The following is a 23,022-nucleotide window of genomic DNA, read 5'->3' on the forward strand; positions in this document are numbered from 1 at the left end:
GCAATGCCTTCAAGTTTGCATCTATTTCAAGTTAAGGAACCACATAACTATATAGCATGTACATGATTCTTAAATAACTAATTACCATCTATTTATGTAGCTTTCTGGAGTTTTTCACTTTCTCAAGTAAATTCTACATCTACCATGAAAGCCAACAAGTTAATAGATTCCCTGGGCCTTAATAACAAAACTCAGCTGAATAAATGGAATCAAAGCTCTTCTGGTTGATGTGGGATTCCCCCTGTATGCTGTGACTACCACTGGTTAATAAAGACATTGTCTTAGGCCTGCGCAGGGCAGAACAGAGCTAGGCAGGGGAGGGGGAACTAAACAGAATGCTGGGAGGATGAAGGTAGAGTCAGAGGGAAGCCATGTAGCCCCGCTGGAGACAGAGGCCATAACTTTACCTGGTAAGACACGGTCACATGGTGATACAGATTAATGGAGATGGGTTAAATTAATATGCAAGAGTTAGCCAATAAAAAGCTAGAGCTAATGGGCCAAGCAGTGATTTAATTAGTACTGTTTCTGTGTGGTTATTTCGGGAGTTTGGGCAGCTGGGAAATGAATAAGCAGCCTCCTGCTATATCTGATCAACTTTAAATTTTTTTCAATTTTAAAACTTTTGAAAAATAAAACACGTTCTTGAATAAAATACAAAATTTCATACCAATATATTAAAGAACAAGGGACCAAAACACGCATTTACATTTCCTTCATTTCCCAGTTCATTATTTTTCTATAACAGAAAGCCTGAAAACAAGGTTTTTTCTAAACTTTTACCAGCCGTCGATTCCCTGGAGTCTATTAGATGTCTGCTCCTGTCACTCTCAGCCGTCCATTCCCTGGAGTCTATTAGATGTCTGCTCCCGTCACCCCACACTCTCACTCACTCAGCACAGCGTCATGTTATAGCTGGATAACCACTTCAATTTTAATTTCAACAGACCAGCCCGGTCAGAGACAAAATGCCATCAGTTGTTTTATATATACAGTAAATAGAAAAGTTACTCACAGCATTGAGCTCCCCCATTTTGGTGCCCCATGGTGTATTTGGTTCCAGTAAAACATCATATTCCAGGCCCTTCTCATCACAGGCGCCAGCCCCAGGATCACTTGAATGACAAGAACATTTTTGGTAGAGAAACATCAATTTCTTACCACTTACAGGAGGGCTGGAGAGAAGGCTCAGCTGCAGGGAAAGGTGACCCCTTCCTGGCTCCCCAGGCACTGCACACACTGTGCTCGTGTACGCATGCAGACTACCTTGTTCTTACAGATGCTGCGTATGGCTTAAGAGACACAAGGTCTTACGGTGGCCTCAGGCCTGATCCTTAACTCTACAAACACAGAATTTTAGTTTTTGCCTGTGAGGCTGTCACTTCAGTATGTACTTTCCCTTGCTTTTTGAGACAGGGTTTCTCTGTGTGGCCCTGGCTGTTCTGGAACTGTCCTGCTCTGTAGACCAGGCTGGTCTTGAACTCAGAGACCATCCACCTCTGCCTCCCAAGTGCTGGGATTACAGGTGTGAGCAACTATGCCTGGAAACATTTCCATGTTTAATGTACAGCACTGGCTTTAGGAGAGCATCCCCTAGAGGCTCTCCAAAAAGCCCCTGTTAGGAGTCCTCCAGCCCAGCTAACAGCCTGCTGCAGCTACAAAACCATAGAAGGGACTGCAGAAATGACTGCATTTAGGAGTTCAAAGTTATGGAAAGATGATCTCAACTGTCAGCTTCTTCCCGGCTTGTGTCACTGGGGACAGCTCACTGGCACAGGTGTGTCCAGCTTGAGGCCTGAGGTATGATCCCAGGATGATGCTGTGAGACGGGGTGGGGGTGGGGTAAGGAGATGTGGGGAAAGAACTCAAAATTTTCAAACAGTGGATTTAAAATCTCAACATTTTTAGTACCAAGTTCTTTTTGTTAGTTTTCCCTCCCCTTGAACTTCCTGTATTTTTCTATTTTATCTGTCAAATAACTCTGTTCTTGGTGTAAATCACCATAAATTCAATGAAGCTCTGTCCTCTCTCCACATCTCCCTCTTGTCTACTTTTATGTCAACTTAACACAAGCTACAACATTTGAGAAGGGAGCCACAATGAGAAAATACCTCCATAAGATCAGGCTGCAGCCAAGCCTGTAGGACTTTTTTTAATTAGTGACTGACTTGGGTGGAGGGTGGGGGACAAGTCCATTGTGGGTGGGGCCTCCCTTGGGCTGGTAGTCCTGGGCTCTCTAAGAACCATGAAGAACAATACAATAAGCTGCACTCCTCCAGGGTCTCTGCATCAGCTCCAGTCTCCAGGTTTCTGCCCAGTCTGAGTTTCTGTCCTGGCTTCCTTCAAGTGATGGGCTACGATGTGGAAGTGTAAACCAAATAACTCTTTCCTCCCCAACTTGCTTTAGGTCATGCTGTTTCACTGCAGAAATAGAAACCCTAACTAAGACATCCCCCTTCCCAGCGTGCACACATGCGTAAGCATGCGCACACACACACACTGCAATGCTGGGATCACAGCAGGTCCTTGTGCGTGTTAAGCAGATGTTGTACCTTCGGTTCAGCTCTCTGAAACGGTAGCTGCAGGAGGGCTGACACCACTGACATGGGGAAACTGTGGGGGAGGGGATCATGAACTGGAAACCACTGAATAAAAGGGAAAAGTAGTGTTTTTTCCTCACCTCGCCGCATCTTTATGAAAAGGCACAAGAATGACATCCCTGTGCTTGTATAGATCGTCCAGTATTCTAGTGGTCGGACAAGACGACACATTGTCACTTTCTCCTTGATCATGAAGAATAACCATGTGGTCCCTCACCTTACAGCCCTGTCAGACAGGAGAGGCACTGTTAAAGGCAGGCTCACTATAAAAACAATCGTTCAAGAGATGCAGTACTCAGCCATGAGTGGGGCACCTATGGAACATGTCACAGGCACCAAAGCTCACGCCCATCCCAGAGGAGGAGTGTAAGACGGGAAGCCGTGCTGTGAGGTGCTGTCTTCTGGGTGTGGCATGGGTGCTACACTCATGAACTCACAGTAGATGTGGTTATCTGCTTGTGGTGGTGTGAACGAGAATAGATCCCATAGGCTCGTATGTCTGAAATCTAGTCATTGGGAGTGGCACTAGTTGGGAGGGATTAGGAGGTGTGGCTTTGTTGGAGGAAGTGTGTCACTGGGGATGAGCTTTGAGGTCTCATATGCTCAAGCTAGACCTGGTGTGGCTGTCCTCCCCTTCTGTTGCCTATAGATCTGGATGTAAAACTCTCAGCTACTTCTCCAGCACTATGTCTGCCTGTGTGTTGCCATGTTCCCTGCCATGATAAGGAACTAAACCACTGAAACTCTATGCAAGCCAAATTAAGTGCTTTTCTTTTTAATAGTTGCTGCGGCCATAAAGTCTCTCCACAGCAACAGAACACTGACTGAGACACTGCGTAAGATCTGCCAATCTAAATTGTGGCACAGATAGGGTGGATGAACTCAGCTCCACCCCTGAGGAGCTGCTGCAGCTGATAACTACTGGGGGTGATCTTGAAGAATGTGGCCACTGGTCGGAGCCCTATGCTCCAGCGGACGGCTATGCGTGAACATACGGGCAGCACTGGCTGAACTCAGAGGTTTATAAAAAAGAAAGAAGAGCCGGGCAGTGGTGGCGCACGCCTTTAATCCCAGCACTCGGGAGGCAGGCGGATCTCTGAGTTCGAGGCCAGCCTGGTCTACAAGAGCTAGTTCCAGGACAGGCTCTAAAAAAGCTGCAGAGAAACCCTGTCTCGAAAAACCAAAAAAAAAAAGAAAGAAGAAACATGAACTTAGGAGGAGACACCTTGTGGACATATGGGGAGAGCCAAAGGGGAGAAATGAAGGTTGATATGATAATATTTCACTTCCTACCTATATTAAATTCTCAAGAATAAAGAAAAATATTTTACAAATCATACTTTCTTCAGCCAAGAGCATCATATTTTACACTTTTCCCTTAAAAAATACAGAAAAGAAATTGAAACATAAATGTACATCTGAACAAATACCTGAGTTGATCACCAGTCACATAAGAAACACTGGGGCTACAGACATGGCAAGGAGGCTAAGGCAAGCACTGCTCCTACAGAGGACAGAGTTCAATTACCAGCACCACCTCAGGTAGTTCACAACCACCCACAACTCCAGCTCCAGCTCCATGTGCTTCTCCTGGCTTCTGTGGGCACCTGAATTCACACACACACACACACACACACACACACACACTCTCTCTCTCTATTTCTCTCTCTCTCTCTCTCTCTCTCTCTCTCTCTCTCTCTCTCTCTCTCTCTTTCTCTCTCTCTCTCATACACACACACACACACATGCATGCACTCTCTCTCACACACACATGCACACACTCACACACACACTCTCTCATTCTCTCTCACACACACATGCACACACTCTCTCACACACACTCTCATTCTCTCTCTCTCTCACATGCACACATGTACACACTCACATACACACAAAACAAATAATCATGGGGTGAAGGGATTGCTCAGGCCACTGCCTGACGTCCTGACTGATCCCTGGAGCCTGCACGGTAGGAGAGAACCCACTCCTCCGTCTGTCCTCTCTTGTCCACACATACTCTGTGGCATGTGTGTCCTTCTAAAAGTAATAATTTAAAAAAGGAAACAGTATTTCAGTAGCCCTTCCTGCTTCCCTTCCCTGTTATGCCCTCTCTAAGGGCAGCCCTCTGTCCTGTAATCCAATGCCGACAGCCAATTCTTCTTTTCTCTATCCTTCTGGCTCTTGGTGGTATATGCCTAAACACCAGAGTCTAGTTTTGCCTTGTTTTCTTTTTTTTTTTTTTTTTTTTTTTTTTTTTTGGTTTTTCGAGACAGGGTTTCTCTGCAGCTTTTTTAGAGCCTGTCCTGGAACTAGCTCTTGTAGACCAGGCTGGCCTCGAACTCACAGAGATCCGCCTGCCTCTGCCTCCCGAGTGCTGGGATTAAAGGCGTGCGCCACCACCGCCCGGCTTGCCTTGTTTTCTTTAACATTATGTTTTTATAATTAAACCATGCTACCACAGGTAACTGTAATATTTGCTTTAATGTATAGTGTTCCACTGCATGACTATATCTTTCTATTTGTTTGTTTGTTTGTTTACTAAGAAAGGGTCTTTCCAAGCAGACCTGAATGAGCTGGAACTCGATATGCTGACTAAGCTGGGCTCTCACACGCAGGGGTCCACCTGCTGTGGCCATTTACTTGTACACTCTTCCACTGAGGTGTAGCTTCAGCACAGACATGCATGGAACTGTGAGTGAGGAAGACACACTCATCTGGTCAACGAAGTCATCTGCACCAACCCTGCTGGTCAGTGGGGTGACACGTCACAGCTGGACCACCCTCACATTCACATCCGCATATGGCTGTTTTAGTGCATATCAGATTCTTTTCATACTCTCACGAAATTCAAAATTTCAATATTAAAAATACCAAAAAAAGAAAAAAAGATGAGTAAGCAGGTAAGACTGTTTGGCAGGTAAAGGTGCTTACTGCAAACCTAATGGCTTGGGTTTGATCCCTGGTAGCCACATGGAAGAAAGACAGAACTGAGTGCTGCAAACTGTACTCTGAATACATAGGTGTGCCGTAGCAATACCGCCACAAATAAATTCAATCATCTAAAGATGTTAGCGATCATGGAATCTGACCTGTAGCAGTACTCAGTTATCCCACCAAGACACATGCAAGGATGTTCGCTGTGACATGGTAACAGCACCAATTTGCAGACTACCTAAATGTTCTTCACTAGGAGAATGATTAAATACATTATAAGTCAAATTAAATGACACAAAAAGATAACCTAAGGGAGTTGTTGCATGAAAAAGTAAAATTAAACAACAGTTTAAGGGGTGAGAACACAGTTTCGTAGTAGAGAACTTGCATGCCATGTGGGAGGCTCTAAGTTCAAGTCTTAGTATTGCAAACAAACAAACAAACAAACAAACAAAAAAGTCATTTTGGACTGGGGATGTAGTTCAGTTGATAGAATGGTTTGTCCAGCACACACAAGGGTGGTGGTACAGGCCAGTAATTTCAGCACTGGGGACATGGTACAAAAAGACGAGACAGTCAAGACCATTATTTGTTATCTAGCAAATTTGAAGATGCCTGGAATACATGAGAATCTTTTTTTTTTTTAATGGGACCCTATCTTGACCCACACCTCCGGTGGAAGCTCGCTGCCCCCTCAGAGGCCACACTGGCACCCAGAACTCCAGAGGACTTCTGACTAGACCAGAGGCCACTCTGGCTGCCAGAACTCCAATCTCCAGCTCTGGTGGATGAGTGCCCTACTCAACCAGAGGGCACCCCAGTCATCAGACACCCAGCTCCCAACTTGGGAGGAGAACCCCTACTCAACCACAGACCACTCCAGCAAAAAGGCCAGAGAGGAAACAGAAACCAAGGAATAAAACACCCATCCAACAAAGACCAACTCAGGAATTGGCACCTCGATCTGTAATCACCTTACACCCAGATACCAGTGTAAGAACACAATCAACAACAGCCAGGACAATATGGCTGTTATACCACCAGAGCTCAGCCATTTCATTACAGCAAGCCCTGAATATTCAACAGGGGAAGCACAAGCCAAAGACCTTTAAAAGCAACTTTCTAAAAATGACAGAGGTCCTTAAAGAGGAAATGAATAAATCCCTTAAAGAAAGAGGGAAAGATAATTTTAAAAGTAGGAAATTAATAAATCCTTTAAAGAATATCAAGAAAGCTAAGGAAAAAAGTTGAAGGAAACAAATAAAACTGTTAAGCCCTGAAAATGGAAATAGAAGCAATAAAGAAAACACAAACTGAGGAATTATAGAAATGGAAAATCTAGGTAAGAGAACAGGAACTATGGATACAACAAAAATATACAACGAAAAAGAAAGCATCTTCAACAAATGGTGCTGGTTTAACTGGATGCCAGCATGTAGAAGAATGCAAATAGATCCATTTCTATCACCCTGCACAAAACTTAAGTCCAAGTAGATCAAAGACCTCAATATAAAACCAGATACACTGAACTTGACAAAAGAGAAAGTAGGGAATCACCTTGAATGCATTTGGCACAGGAGACAACTTCCTGAACAGAACACTGGTGTAGGAAGTCCTTCTATATATGTGTTGCTTTTATTGGTTAATGAATGACGAACCTGCTCTCAGCCAATGACTTAACAGAATATAGACAGACTGGAAGAAACATATATAGAGAAAGTAGGCAGAGTCAAAGAGACGCCATGGAGCTGCCAGGGGGGAAAGATGCAAGCCACCAGCCTTAACCTTGCCAGTAAGCCACAGCCACAGGCGATACACAGATTAGTGGAGATGGGTTAATTTAAAATATAAGAGTTAGCCAGAAATACGCTTAAGCTATTGGACAAGCAGTATTGCAAATAATATAGTTTCTGTGTGATTATTTTGGTTCTGGGCAGTCGGGAACAAACAAGCAGCCTCCGTACAACAGAACACCAATCGTGAAGGCACAAAGATTGACAATAAATGGGACCTCATGAAACTGAAAAGCTTCTATGAGGCAAAGAACACCATCAACAGGACAAAACAGCAGCCTACAGAATGGGAATAGATCTTCACCAATTCCACATCTGGCAGAGGGCTAATATCTAAAATGCATAAAGAACTCAAGAAACTAGACTTTAACAAACCAATTAATCCGATTAAAAATTTGGTACAGCTCTAAATAGAGGATTCTTGGGGGGTAAGGTAGAAACCTAATGCAATGGAAAACTTCCAGAAATCCATGAGAGTGACCCTAGCAAGGACTCTGAGTAGTGGGGATATGAAACTTGAACCGGCCATCTTCTGTAACCAGGCAAGGCTTCCAGAGGAGGGACTGGGACACCAACACAGTCACAAAACCTTAGATCTATACAATTGGTCCTACCTGTAAGATGTGCTGGGGTAAAGGTGGCAGAGAACTTGGAGACCAGCCAATGACTGGTTCAACTTGAGACCCATTCCATGAGAGGGAGCCCACACAGGCACTGCTTGAAGGGTTAGGAGCCAGAAACTAGATAGTCCAGCGACCCAGGATAGAACCAAACACGACCACTACCAACAAAAACTCAATGAAATGATTCCAATGATACCCTGCTATACTCATAGACCAGGGCCCAGCATAATCATCATCAAAGAGACTTGATCCAGAAATGGATGGAATTATATACAGAGACCCACAGACAAACATTAGGTGGAGCTCAAAGAATCCTGCAAAAGTGAGAGGAAGGATCCAGAGGGGCCAAGACACCACAAGAAAACGGCCTAGGGAATCAACTAACAATCAGGGAGCCTGTATGGATTTGACCTATGTCCTCTGTGTGTATTTTATGGCTGTATATCTTGGTGTTCCTGTGGGACCACTAATGGTGTGGGGGGGGGGTAGGGTCTGTCTCTGACTCTTTTGCCTGCTTTTGGAACCCCTTTCCTCCTACTGGGTTGCCGTATCCAGCCTTAATATGAGGAGATATGCCTAATTTTACTGTAACTTGATACACCATGTTTGGTTGCTATCCCTGGGAGGCCTGCCCTTTTCTGAAGGGAGATAAGGAGGAGTGGATGATGGAAAAGAGGGACTGGAAGCAGGGGGAAAAATTACAGTCAGGAAGTAATATATGAGAGAATAAAAAAATGGACTGGAAGGATAGCTTAGCTATTTAGAGCATTTGTTTCTCTTGCAAAGGATCTAAGTTCAGTTCCCAGATCCCAAATGGTGGCTTACAACCAATCAGTTTCAGGAGATCCTATGCCCTCTTCTCTCCCTTGCACCAGGACACGTGGTGCACATACATACAAGCAGACAAAATACACACACACACATACACACACACACACACACACACACACCTTTTTAAAAAGAAGCAGTGTGGACTATCACATATCCAGTACCCCCCCACACACAAAGAAACACCCAAAGAAGCAAACAGAAAACACCAACAAAATCCTACCAATAATTTGTGTCTAAATGTATTTGTTTCTTATGTCAGTGTCCCATTCTGTAGCCCAGGCTAGCTTGAAATCACCATGTAATCTGGGCTAGCCTTGAACTCTCAGCAGTCTTCCCACTTTAGCCTTTGGAGTGCTAGGATTACAGAGAGGAAAACAGGAAGAAAAAGACCCAGAAGACATGGTAGCGGAGACTATGGAAGCTGGAGCTGGAGTTTCTACCAAGGAAACTTCTCTTGGCAACACAATAAGGTCAGTGCAAAGACTCATGGCCGGCACGGTTCAGAGAACACGTGACTGCTGAGTGATTCCGCCTAACTGGGAGGATCCACACTGTCGGAACACAGCCTAAGAATGGAATCATTCGAGGGGAATTCTGAGTGCTTATGAGAAAACTCCAAGAAAACAAGAGTTTCATGACCTCGCTTTCTTCAAAACTGTGGAATTGTTCTTGGAATGTGCTTCGTGCCCCTCCCAGGGGCAGCGGATGGAGTGCGTGTGCTCTGTTATGTGTCTACATGCCTCTATGGAAAGCATGTTTTTGCCCTTGTGATTATGCACAGCCTAAACTCACAAGAACTTTATTCAGGTGACCTTTCTTAACCTTCGCGGTATAAACTATCTGCTGCTTTGACTAAACTGGCTATTGGACAAGACTAGTCTGTCTCATTTTTAGGCTCCACTCTCTCAGGTCTCGTCACCTCTAGAGCAGTAAACATATACTACCCTCTAAGGCTCAGGGAACATCACAGAAGAGGAGACAGGCAGCATTTAAAAGCTGGATGATAGTGGGGGAGGACCATGAAAGCCTGAATTGTGGGTCTGACATGGCTGTGGTGCTCACGGACTCACAGCAGCTGTGGCTGCCTGTTAGGCACAAGACTAAATAAACTTGTAGTAAATACTCAGTCGTGGGGGGAGGGGTGAAGAGGACCTCATGGTAGCTGAGGGCTGCTGGAGGAGAGGAAGTCATTGTCTTCAGTGATGGAGTCACTCATGGCTTATCCGTGCTCTGGAGACAGTTTCCAAACAAAGCCTATGTGAGTGAGCCTGGTCTTGTCCAGTGTGTCACACACAGAAAGACGTAACAGTTTCACACTGTATAATTTATCTGACTGCACTCCTTCCTGCTCACTCTCTCCTGTCTCCTCTCTCTACTGTCTCACCACCCTTCCTGCCAGGAAGTCCTCAGCCCCTTTTCATGCCTTTTGCCTGAATAAAAAAGATCTGAAAGCAAACTGTTAAGAGTTTCTACTTCTAAGAAGCCGGGGTGTGGGAAGAGGAGTGCTATTTCTTTCTTTACTTCTGTAGGTACTCTTTGAAGTTTTTGTTTTGAATGTTGATGTAGTTACACTTAAAAAGATTTGACATAAAAACGTTAGGGGCAGCTGGACTATAAAAGGGAATATTCAAAACTTACCATTAGTTCCTCTGGCAGAGATAACCGGATCCAGAGGGTTACTAGTAACAATAAAAGCCATGAAAGGTGGGAGGAAGATGGGGTGGGGGTACTAAGGGGAGCTGGAGGGAGAGTGGTGGGTGAGCATGAGCAATATTCATTGTACAGACATAGGAAACTCCCAAACTTCAATCGAAGATTAAAACAAAAAAAAAAAATCTTACCTTTGTGAGCTGAGTGGGATCAAACCGAAGAACCTTCTGGTTACAGCAGGGGTAGATTCCAGTGCCCACAGTGTTCAGGGAACTTACTGTGGTGGAATAAACGACCACTTCCGAGTGGTACTGACAGTGGGAGAACTCAATGCAGAGAAAAGCCTGGGTAAAAGAAAGACATCAAAATCAGCAATTATCCCACTATGAAATATGTCTCAATCATTTCTGAAGATCATATACTGCATGTCTCATTTATATAAAACACAACAATGGTCCACTGACAGAAACTCAAAGGAGATGAACACTTGCCAGGACTCGAGGCAAGAAATCTGAGTGGAAGCAGAGGAGCACAGGGCCCCTTATGAGGTGATGGGAATGTACTAAAGTGGATGGCATACAGTAAGTGGTGCCAACTGTGCAAGTTCTCTGAAAGAAAGGACGAATTATATAACAATGAATTTTATAGTATGCAGCTATACTCCAAAGAAGTTTCTAAAAAACAAAACCAAAAGTGCTTTACTAAAAACCCAGATGAGAAAAGCTCATCATAGTATATGTCCCTAATTTTAAAACTCACCATTTTTTAAAACTCCACTGAAATATCAAATTATTTTATCTCACTTGGTTATTCTTTGATTTTCCTGATACTTAGTATTGGTATTAATGAAAACTGTGCCTAACTTCCAGTCATTAAAGAAAATAACTTGACATGTTTTGGTTATAAAATGGGTTCCCAATCCATATGTAAGTTCATAAAAAACTCGAAGGCAAAAGTAAAATTAACAGTTTAACAATAATGACAAATATTCAAATGTGTTAACAAGACATGGAACAATTATCATGCTCATACATGGCTAAAGGAATGCAGAAGGACTCAGGAAATTTAGAAGATGGTAACTTCGATTATTATACCGCAGTTCTAATCCTGGGTGACCACACAAGAGATCTACAAGTCCATTCTTATGAGAAAACCTGTATAGGAATGTTTATAGCCATTGTCTTCGCAATGGCTCTAAACTTGAACGGGTACAAATGTGTGTCAGCTGGTGAACAGTTAACACACTGTGTAATTCATATGACAGAAGGCTACTCAGCAATAAAAGGGGAAAATGGTTGTGGGAAACAACATGTTTAAATTTCAAATTCATTCTATTCAGTGAAAGAATTCCACTCAAGTAACTAAATATTGTATGATCCTATCTAATGACATTCTGAAAAAGGAGAAACTATCAATCAAACACACAGGTTTGATAGTGACTGTCAACCACTAAGAAGCAGCTGATTTAAAAAAAGAGCATACGGGAACAATGAAAATATTTATGCCCTGATGGTGGTAACACTATTGTATGTATCAACCTCACAAAACGGACGAGTAGTGCTCTCTATAAATATACTTCAATAAACTTCAATATACTTCAATAAACCCAGGGTTAGCCCAGTGAGCAGGGTGTACATATACCCTGACTCTGATGGTTTTGATGACCTATTCTTTCTTCCCTCTACTGAAAAATCAAGTGAGAGAGAAATCTAAAGCAAGGGCATTCATATGAGATTTGATGTAGAAAACCTTGGATTTACATAAGACTAATTAGGAACGATGGTGACTCTGTAAAAAGCCATCCTATGTGCCTTCAAGAACTAACCTGCTTGTGCCTGTTATAAATTTAAACTATTAAAGCCATGAATAAGACTGGAAATACAGCTCAGTGCTTCAGCTTGAGATCTAACTCCGGAGCCCTGGTACTGGGGTCCAGGGAGGGAACAAAGCATTCTCGGGAATGCAATTAACACTAAGAAGCAGCCAGGTGTGGTGGTGCATACCTGCGCACACACCTGCAACAGCAGCAGCAGCAGCAGCAGCAGCAGCAGCAGCAGCAGCAGCAGCAGCAGCAGGAGGGAGCTGATAGGATCACAAGCTCCAGGCCAGTGCATGCTGCACAGTAACACCTTGTCTTGAAACCCAAGACAACAAAAGGCTGAATGCCTCTGAATCTCTAAGGAAATTCATGGCTCAGTGGAGAAAGAGTTTGGCTGGAAATAAAAGCAATAAAGATTCTATATGCTTTACACTGAAAAACTGGATTAGACAACAAACAATCTGTTGCTTTTCTGAAAGTCTGAAAGAATTGTTTGAGGAATAAACACAAGAGGAAGAAAAGACAAAATAGCTAAAGAAACAGAGGCAGATGCAGACAATTTGCAACAGAACACTCTTCCTGCCACTGCTTTCTTTAAAACCTCACCTGGCAACACCTGGAACAAGTCAGCCAGTTGATCGTTCCCCACAAGCGCCAATACACATCTCTCCAAGATTTTAATTCTTCGAAAAGACTGTTCAAATACTCATGTACATCCCAGGTTTTATCTCTGGAGAAAAAGTCTCAATTATTTTAAGTGAGAAATACGTTTGTTTTAACCAAATGTCTTAACATTTGTGGCTTGTTTCCAAGAACACTCTTCAGCTGAGTGTGGCTTGGACTGCACTGAAAAACAGGTACAATTTCTTTATTCTTTAGACAACAGAAGGTATGAAAAGGCTGAACACACTCATTCTTTTGAGCTGAATATTATTAAACAGTTTGAACAGGGCAACACGTAAGAAGCATGCAATGTTGGTTTAAAGGATCTTTATTTCATTTTTACTTTTTAAAAGTTGTTTACCTCTTATGTATGTGGATGTGTGTGAGTGCATGTGCCAGGACATGCGTGAGCATGTGTGTGTGTGTGTGTCACAGGACAATCTGTGGGAATCAGTTTGCTCCTTCATATTGGGGATCTCCCAGGGGTCAAATTCAGGTTTGGTGATGGATGTCTTTGCCGGCCATCTCATGAGTTCTGAGATCTTTACTTGAACTGTAAGTGTTGTAAGATATGCTGTCAGTGCTTCTAAATACCCCAATAATATGTTTTGTGTGTGTGTGTGTGTGTATTTACGTAGTGGATGCATGTTATCATGTGAGTGTGTGTGCATACACGCAAGTTATGGACTTTTAAAATGACGCTGTACATGTTGTAACTGCATGTTTGAGCATGTACATGGGTACACTTGGTCCTGTGTGTGTGGAGGCCAGAGGATGAGATCAGGTGCCTTTCCATGTCACTTGCCACCTAACTGTTCTGAGACAGGGGCATCACTGAAGCTGGAGCTCACTGTTCTGGCTGCACTGGCTCACCACAGCGCTTCCAGGATCCTCCAGCTCCACCCCAGCCTTTGTGTTACAAGCATATGCTGCCACATCCAGCTTGTTATGTGGGTCCTGGGAATCCAAGCTCAGATCCGCTTGTACAGCAAGCACTTACGGACTGAGCCATCTCTCCAGCCACTTACCATTTTTAATACGTATAAAGAACCATCCAGAAGCAACAGTTAATATTTTAGAGGATATGTTCTTTAAGATGGGATATATATTTTTTCACTCCAGGCTGGTCTTGAACATTGTGTAACCCATGATGACTTTGATTTTCTGTGATCATCTCGAGTGCTGAGATGACAGGTATGTGCTACCATGCCTGAGTTTTGCAGCACTGAGGGTCAAACCTAGGACTTTATTATGCATGCTAAGCAAGCACTCTACCAACTGGATTATGTCCCTATGCATTACACATATTAAAGATTTTTAACAACTTTCTTTGTAAGTATATATTCTTCTCTAAGGATATTTTCCACGTCCCTTATTTTCTTTCTTTCAGATATGCTAGGGATCAAACTTAGTGCCTTGTGCATGTTAATCAAGCACTCTACCTCTGAGCTACATCCTCAGCTCTTGGTTTTTCTAAAATAATTTCTTTCTTTTTTGTGTGTGTGTATGGGTATGGGTGTGTATGTGGGTCAGAGACAACTCTGTGAGGTCATATGTCCCCTCCCATATTAGGTAGGTCCTGGGAATCAAACTCAGATCACCAGGCTTCTCAGAAAAGTTCCTTTACTAGCTGAGTCACCTCACTAGTCCCAGCCCTTTTATATTTTTAAATTACAATTAAAATTTTAACTCATTTATTTATTGTGAGTGCCGGTAGAGGTCAAGAGACAGCCTAGGAAAGTCCATTTCCTCCACCCACTATGAGGTCCTGGATTAAACAGGGCATCGGGCACTGTGGCAGGACATTAACCCTCTGAGCCATCTCATCAGCCCCCGCCAAAAGCTTATTTTAATCTCAATTTTTTTGTATGGTTCTTTGCCTGCATGCATATTTGTGCACCATGTGCATGCCTGATACCCCTGAAGCCCAGAATAGGTCATCAAATCTCCTTGAACTGAAGTCAGAGTTGGTTGTGAGCCACCATGTGGCTGCTGAGAATTGAACCAGGTTCTCTGAAAGAGTATCTACTGCTCTTAACTGCTAAGCCATCTCTCCAGCCCCAGCCAAGAGTTTTCAGAAGCTGGTCTCAAATGTGCTATATAGTTCAAGCTAACACCAAACTCCCCTTCCTCTGGCTCTGCGTTCTGAGTACTCTGGTTATAGGAATACATTACCACACCCTTATCCTTGAAGGGTATACACTAAGAATTGATTTGCTACATTTTATATAGCATTATATATTACATTTTATTTTATTACTAAAAAAATATTTTGTGCATGGTTCCTCGTCTGCATTCACACCCATGCACCGTGTGCATGTACCACTACACGGCTGTATTTTAGCCCACTCACTCACTGGGAGTTCGTGGAAGGAGGGAAGCTAGTTAGTATACTTAATACGGCAATGAATGACCTTGTTAAATGCTTTCATAGACTCAACAATACCTCTGTGTAAAACTTCCTAGCAATAGAATGCTGTCAAAGAACACACACATCTTGAAAGTTTCTGTTCTTCTGAGACAGTTCACCAACGCAGTGAAATCTTGTGTTAAATATAAGCATGAATATGTATTATATGCTAATAAAGTATGCCAAAGTATGAAGAATAGATATAGAAACTCCACCCTTAATTTTTTTCATTCATCAAGAATTAACTGAAAATAAATGTAGTTCTCTTATAAAATTCAATATAACACTTAATAGATAATAAAAACATTAGTGATAAATCACCTTAATGGCACCAACTAAAATCTTTTAAGACTAATATATAATAACTTGTAACATTTTGAAGTTTTAGGACATTATGAAACACACCCAGTAAATACAAGGTAGTTTTTGCAACAACTTTGTTTTGAAGCAGCGTTTTTCTAAGTCAGAGTCAGAAATACACTCAGTGATGTCCTAGTCCTTATAAAAGTGGTTACACAGGATACGTACGGTGTGTGCATACGGTGCATTTATACAGGATGCTACGGTGCCTGCATACAACTCTGACACTTGGGAGCTAAGGGAGGAGGGGGTAAGTTCAAAGCTAGTTTAGACTATACAGCAAACAAGAAACAAACCAGAAAATTAAGTTATATGTTTATAAGTATTCTTGAAATTCATATACAAAAACTATAGATTGCTGGGCGGTGGTGGCACACGCCTTTAATCCCAGCACTTGGGAGGCAGAGGCAGGCGGATCTCTGAGTTCGAGGCCAGCCTGGTCTACAAGAGCTAGTTCCAGGACAGGCTCTAGACACTACAGGGAAACCCTGTCTCGAAAAACCAAAAAAAAAAAAAAAAAACTATAGATTATCTTCACTGTACCTTATGTGGACGTAGATAATATTTCCATGTCTGTCCACATTGATTTTTCCAGGGATGCAAGGGATTCTCCTCTCCGTTTCTCTGGTTAACAGTTTCTTACACAAACAACACCTACAAGAAGGAGATGTCAAAAAACACTCAAAAAAAGAATGAATGCAGTAAATTAAACAATGTAGCTACGTTACATAGCACACCAAGAAACCATGTTACCTGTATAATGTTGCTGCATTGTTTCGAGAATCTGGATTGAAGTACTCGGGATCAAACAGTCTTTCAATCTTCTTACAAAAAAGTTTACTATTAAAAACAAATGGTCAATAAGTTAAACAACTATAGTTAGCGTCTTAAGGTTAGTGGTGTGTTTTCCCTCCCTCCTGTCCGTCTTCCCTGCCTTCCTTTCACATTATGGGCACGCGTCTCTATGGGGGTGTGTGCGCATAAGCACAGGTGCCCGTGGAGGGCATCAAAGCCCCTGGAGCTGGAGTTGCAGGCAGGTGGAGCTGCTGGACACTGGTACTGGACACTGAACTCAGGTCCTCTGTAAGAGCAGCATGTGCTCTTTGTGCTCTTAAACACTGAAGCCTCTCTCTGGTCCTTCCACTTTATTTTTAAAAAATGAATCTCTAACTCAATGTGGAGGCTGTCATTTTGGCTAGACTGGCTTGTCCAGTGAGTCCCTGGGATCTTTCTGTCTCTACTGCTCCAGGCTAGGGTTACACAGATAGATGCCGTAAGTCTGACTTTCTGTGGGTCCGGGGATTGTCAAGCATACACAGCAGCCACTTTGTGAATGGAGCCATCTTCAGAGCCCTAAAGTTAGTTTACAGTGATAAAATAAGTGTTGTCCTCATACATGTAGAAAATGAGATTAATACTTCCTAGGAAGTTCCTTTTGGGTATTTAATTTTTGCAATTTTAAGTAAATAAACCTATTGCTGATCAAGATTCTCTTTTTCTTATTACGCGCTTGCTTATTTATTCATTTATTTATTTATGTGTGTGTGTGTGTGTGTGTGCACACATGGAGATGAAGGAATGGTTTTCAGAAGTCAGTTCTTCCTTTCACCATGTGGGTCCTGAGGACTGGATTCAGGCCACCAGTCTTGGCAGTACGTGCATTTAACCACTGAGCAATCTTGCCATTTTTTTTTTAAAGGCAGGGTCTCTTATGGCCCCAAACTCACTCTGTAGCTGGGGTTGATCTTTAAATCCCAAGTATTTGCCCCCTCCACCCCAAATGCTGTTAGAGGCTCATGCACCGTGACACAGCTTTTGCTCACATTTGTGTTGTTTTTCTGAAAACTGGTTTCACTATGTAGCTCAGGATGGCCTCTGACTTGGAGCAAGCCTCCTGCATTAGCCTCCTGAGTGCTAGAGTTATAGGAATATGCCACCACATCTGTCAAGAATGTATTTTTTTGCCAGAAAAGAAGCAGTTATCTGTCCTTCCTTCAGGCCTTTGTTACTGGAATATTCAAGATTTAAAAATTTGAGAATTTAACAACACAGGTCTACCAATAACTAGGAATATAATTTTTAGCAACCTGCTTTTTGATCTTTATTTTCTTGTCTATAACGTATGGCTAATGGGGCCAGCAAGGTGCTGAGAAGATAAAAGCAAAAGAAGAAAAGGATGGACTCTCAAAGGTTATTCTCTGACCTTCACTGGTGAAGAGCCAGGTGCCCTATTCATTCTAATGGTAAATCAAACAAAAATCAAATAAAAGATAATAAAGTATGGCTAATAATTATAAGCTCATAAGGTTAATGAAGATTAAATTACACATTTTTAAATAATGCCAGATACAGTATTAGGGAATAAATGTTAAATATTTATTACACATAGTATAACTGAGCTTGAAGTCTCCCATGTATGTCCTTCCTACCACCATTTCCTTAATGTATTATTTGTTGGTCTTAAAGGCCAAATATGGATTTTGGATTCCATTCCCATTTTCAGGTATTTTGTTCTAGGTAATTTCATTATACATCCTTCCACTCAAGGGCTGAATTCTTGGATAATACTCTTCATTATCAATTTCTTTCTTTTAATGGCTCATTCTGATTAGCACATTAAAAAACCTAGTATCGCCTTACAAACATCCACTCTTAAGCTTACTTACACTCACTGTAACAAACTTCTGCTCTGTTTTCATTTCCTAAGCAATCATTCAGAGCAAACATCTGGAAAACTTTCTACATCATCACATTTCCACATCCGGGACCACTTCCGCCCTCTACGCAGAGCAGTGTGCTCACGTTTCTACATCCGGGACCACTTCCACCCTCTACACAGAGCAGGGTCCTAACATTTTGTCATGGCTTGCCCTTCCAAAACTTCCTTGATTTTACCTTCCTTTCCACTCCAGGGGCCTTAAAAGGCCTGACTGCTACTTCTCTGTCAACCCTTTATTTAAAGGGCAGCCTTCATTAATATTCTCTTGCTAACAGCAAATAAACCAGAATAGCATTTATAATAGTAGAGAAATTAAATACCTAGGAATAAATAAGTAGAAAGTTATATTGTGTTTGCAAATCATAAGATTAGGTATTATGACAATGCTAAAATCATGGCTGGAGAGATTGCATACTGCCATTGGGAAGGACCCCTGTGTGATAGATAGTAGGAGACATTAATACCCTACACTCCCTAATGGATAGGTCAACCAGACAGCAACTTAACAAAGAAATAAGAGAACTAACAGATGCCATGACTCAAATGGACTTAAAAGACATCTACAGGACATTCCACCCAAATACAAAAAATATACCTCCTTCTCAGCACCTCGTGGAACCTTCTCTAAAACTGATATTTGGTCACAAAGCAATTCTCAACAGATATAAAATATTGGAATAACTCCCTGTATCTTGTTGGATTACCATGGCTTAAAGTTAGAATTCAACCACAACACTAATTGCAGAAAGCCTACAAACTCATGGAAACTGAACAGTGCTCAGCTGAATCACCCCTGGGTCAAGGAAGAAATAAAGAAATTAAAGACTTCCTAGAATTCAATGAAAATGAAGGCACAACATACTGAAACCTATGGGACACTATGAAAGCAGTGCTAAGAGGAAAGTTCAGAGCACTAAAAGAATGGAGAAATCTCCAGCTAGTGACTTAACAGCAAACCTGAAAGCTCTACAATAAAAAAAAAATAAAAAAAAAAAAAGCAGAGTCACCCAGAGGAATAGACGAGAGGAAATAATCAAATTGAGGGCTGAAATCAATAAAATAGAAACAAAGAAAACAACACAAGAAATAAATGAAACAAAGAGCTGGTTCTTTGAGAAAATCAACAAGATAGACAAACTTCTTTCCAAACTAATTAAAAGGTAGAGAGACTATCCAAATTAACAAAACTAGAAATAAAAAGGGGGACATAACAACAGACACTGAGGAAATCCAGAGCATCATTAGGTCATACTTTGAAAACTCATACTCCACAAAACTGGAAAATGTATAAGAAATGGATAATTTTCTGGATAGGTACCATATGCCAAAATTAAATCAAGACCAGATGAACAATTTAAATAGACATATAACCATAAGGAAATAGAAGCAGTTATAAAAACAACAACAACAACAACAACAAAAAAAAACCCAGGGCCCAATGGTTTCAGCACAGAATTCTACCAGAACTTCAAAGAAGAGCTAACACCTATACTCCTCAAATTTTTCTGCATAATAGAAACAGAAGGAACATTGCCAAACTCTTTCTGAGGCTACAGTTACCCTGATACTGAAACCACACAGAGACTTAACCAAGAAAGAAAATTATAGACCAATCTCCCTCATGAACATTCATGCAAAAATACTCAATAAAATACTGGCAAACCAAATCCAAGAACACATTAAAAAAATCATCCACCATGATCAAGTTGGCTTCATCCCAGAGATGGAGGGAAGGTTCAATATATGAAAATCTATCAAAGTAATCCACTGTATAAATAAATGAAGAAAAAAACACGATCATCTCATTAGATGCTGAAAAAGCATTTGACAAAATCAAACATCCCTTTATAATAAAGGTCTTGGAGAGATCAAGGATACAAGAAACATACCTAAACATAATAAAAGCAATATACAGCAGACTGACAGCCAACATCAAACAAAATGGAGAGAAACTCAAAGCGATTCCACCAAAATCACGAATAAGACAAGGCTGTCCACCCTCTCCATATCTACACAATACTCGAAGTTCTAGCTAGAGCAATAAGACAACAAAAGGAGATCAACAGGATACAAACCGGAAAGAAGTCAAACTTTCACTATTTGCAGATGATATGATAGCATACATAACTGACCCCAAAAATTCAACGAGGGAGCTGATAAAATATCTTCAGTAATGTGGCAGAATGCAATGTTAACTGTTGGGAGCAGTGAGACCTCAGATCCTGAATTTCTTGTAATCCCCTGATCTGAGTGCCTACAGCTGTTCTGAGCACGAGACCTTCAGGAGTTCCTGATGGCAGGAGAGTGGTTTCTGGTGGGTTTGGCTGGGGCATGGCTATCTCTATATAATCTGCCCCTGGACACAATAAAGGGGGCATTCTTGGGGAATTCAAGGATGACCCGTGTCGCTGTCTCTCTGTCTGTGTGTGTCTCTGTATTTTAACCTCCTGCCCCTTGCCGGAAGCTCGGTAACTGGGTAATAGCTCACAGAGCACAGACACGGGGGCGTGGTGTGTGGCAATTGGAGGTCTCCACCGAGATTTCGGCAGTTAACTAAAAAGAAATCAATAGCCCTCCTATATACAAATGATAAAGAAGCTGAGAAAGAAATCAGAAAAACATCCCCTTTCACAATAGCCACAAATAAAATAAACTACCTTGGGGTAACACTAACTAAAGAAGTGAAAGACCTGCTCGACAAGAACTTTAAGTCTTTGAAGAAAGAAACTGAAGAAGGTATCAGAGAGTGACAGTGACAGTTCTATGGCTGGGGCAGACTGAGGGGCCACTGGCAGTGAGACTAGGATTTATTCCTACTGCTTGTACTGGCTTTTTGGAACCCATTCTCTTTGGAGGGATACCTTGCTCAGCCTAGACATAGAGAGGATGGCATTTGTTCTTCCTCAAAGCAATGTGATAAACTTGTTGACTTCCCATGGGAATCCTTACCCTCTCTGAGGAGTGGACTGGGGGGTGGGAGGGAGAGCAAGTAGAGGGAGAAGGAGAAGGGGAGGGACTGGGAACTGGGATTGGTATGTAAAATAAGAAAAGATTGTTTTAAAAATAAATAAATAGATAAATGAATTAATGAATGAATGAATGAATAAATGGCGAATTAGAATTTGTGCAACAGATCCCAGTTAGATCTCAGTCTCCTCGCTGGAAAAATCTGTAGGGCAATGCAAGGATCCCAAAATAGCTAGGATGCAATCTTGAAGGTAAAGTTGGAGAACTTGGGTTACTAAATACCAAATTATTATAACCCTGCCTTAATTTAGACTAGGTGACTTGAGCTGGAGATGGCTCAGCCTTTTTGGAATGCGTACTGTTCCTACGAAGGACCTGCATTTGGTTCCAAGCACACATTCTGGGCAGCTTACAACAGCACACGTCTCCAGATCCAGAGGACCCAATGCCCCTGATCCATGGGTACCTGCACTCATGTGCACCTGCACCACGCAGAGGAAGACATACAACTACAAAATAATAAAAAGGTTTTTAGAGTCAGTGCTCTGACCTCAATGGCCCCTGCACCATGCAGAGGAAGACATACAACTACAAAATAATAAAAAGGTTTTTAGAGTCAGTGCTCTGACCTCAATGGCCCCTGCACCATGCAGAGGAAGACATACAACTACAAAATAATAAAAAGGTTTTTAGAGTCAGTGCTCTGACCTCAATGGCCCCTGCAAGATGTTGCTGGCCTCACAATATACCACTTTGCCCCCTTAAGATGAAGCCTTAATCTTAATACAGCTCATTACCACATATGTTCATTACACAAAATGATTCCTAGGAGCTACCAAGACACTTCGTCAGAAAAGGGTATCTGACATCAAACCTGAGCACCCCCAGAATCCATTCTGCAGAAGGAGAAAACTGATTTCATGTGTGCCTTGGTGCCCACGTGCACATACACACACAAAATAAAATTAAATGTAATAAAAAATTTTAAATCGTTAAAATTTATTGTAAGCTACTGGTTTTTTATTTAAAGTAAAATAGAAATATATTTCGTCTATATTTTAAAATAGAATTTCACTAAAATTAAACAGAAATATACTTAACAAAACTTATTAGGTTTAGAACTAAAGTTTAAAGAGTTACCTCCTAAACTTATCTTTTTTGTCCTTTAAGTCATCAATTTCACTGTGTGTGAATAGATCAGCTATGCGTGTGAGGAGGTTTGCATTGATACAGTTCATGTTGCATGGGGCAGCTACTATGGCATTCATATTTCTGTGGCAATACTGAATACATTGTTCAACCTGGAAAACACAGAATAGAAAATTAATGTTGAAAATAGTAATGTAAGCGATATTGTCAGAGTAATTTCAAACATAAAAATCATGAAAAGTCAAACCCACATATACATTGCCAGTAACTGGACCTGCCATGTGTTCATCTACACTGTTAAATAGGCAAAATTTAAAACGCATATAGAGAAATCATTTCCAATCCCTTTTATTTACAATAATGTATTTTAAGCGTCTGTAGCAGGCATAAATCTTTCTCTGCACACTACCATGCATATGCAACTGACTTCTCAAGGATAAACTTAGTTATTTAGGTATATCCAATCCTCCAGGGAAGAGAAACAAATTTCAGACATATAAGGAC

General features: G+C 41.7%; 1 protein-coding gene across 3 annotated transcripts in view; it reads right to left on the reverse strand.

Moving 5' to 3' along the window:
• The window catches only part of Sanbr (SANT and BTB domain regulator of CSR), a 56,073-nt gene that overhangs the window by 17,371 nt on the left and 15,680 nt on the right, over positions 1-23,022 (reverse strand). For all 3 annotated transcript variants that reach the window (XM_038336382.1, XM_038336397.1, XM_038336390.1), the window contains 7 exons: positions 22,510-22,670; positions 16,437-16,523; positions 16,227-16,337; positions 12,857-12,980; positions 10,623-10,775; positions 2,681-2,826; positions 1,016-1,115 (listed from right to left, as the gene is read on the reverse strand). In XM_038336382.1, the coding sequence (XP_038192310.1) occupies positions 1,016-1,115; positions 2,681-2,826; positions 10,623-10,775; positions 12,857-12,980; positions 16,227-16,337; positions 16,437-16,523; positions 22,510-22,670 (882 nt within the window). The remainder of the gene's footprint in view (positions 1-1,015; positions 1,116-2,680; positions 2,827-10,622; positions 10,776-12,856; positions 12,981-16,226; positions 16,338-16,436; positions 16,524-22,509; positions 22,671-23,022) is intronic.

The sequence above is a fragment of the Arvicola amphibius genome, chromosome 1 (assembly GCF_903992535.2).
Source record: "Arvicola amphibius chromosome 1, mArvAmp1.2, whole genome shotgun sequence".
Lineage (NCBI taxonomy): Eukaryota > Metazoa > Chordata > Mammalia > Rodentia > Cricetidae > Arvicola > Arvicola amphibius.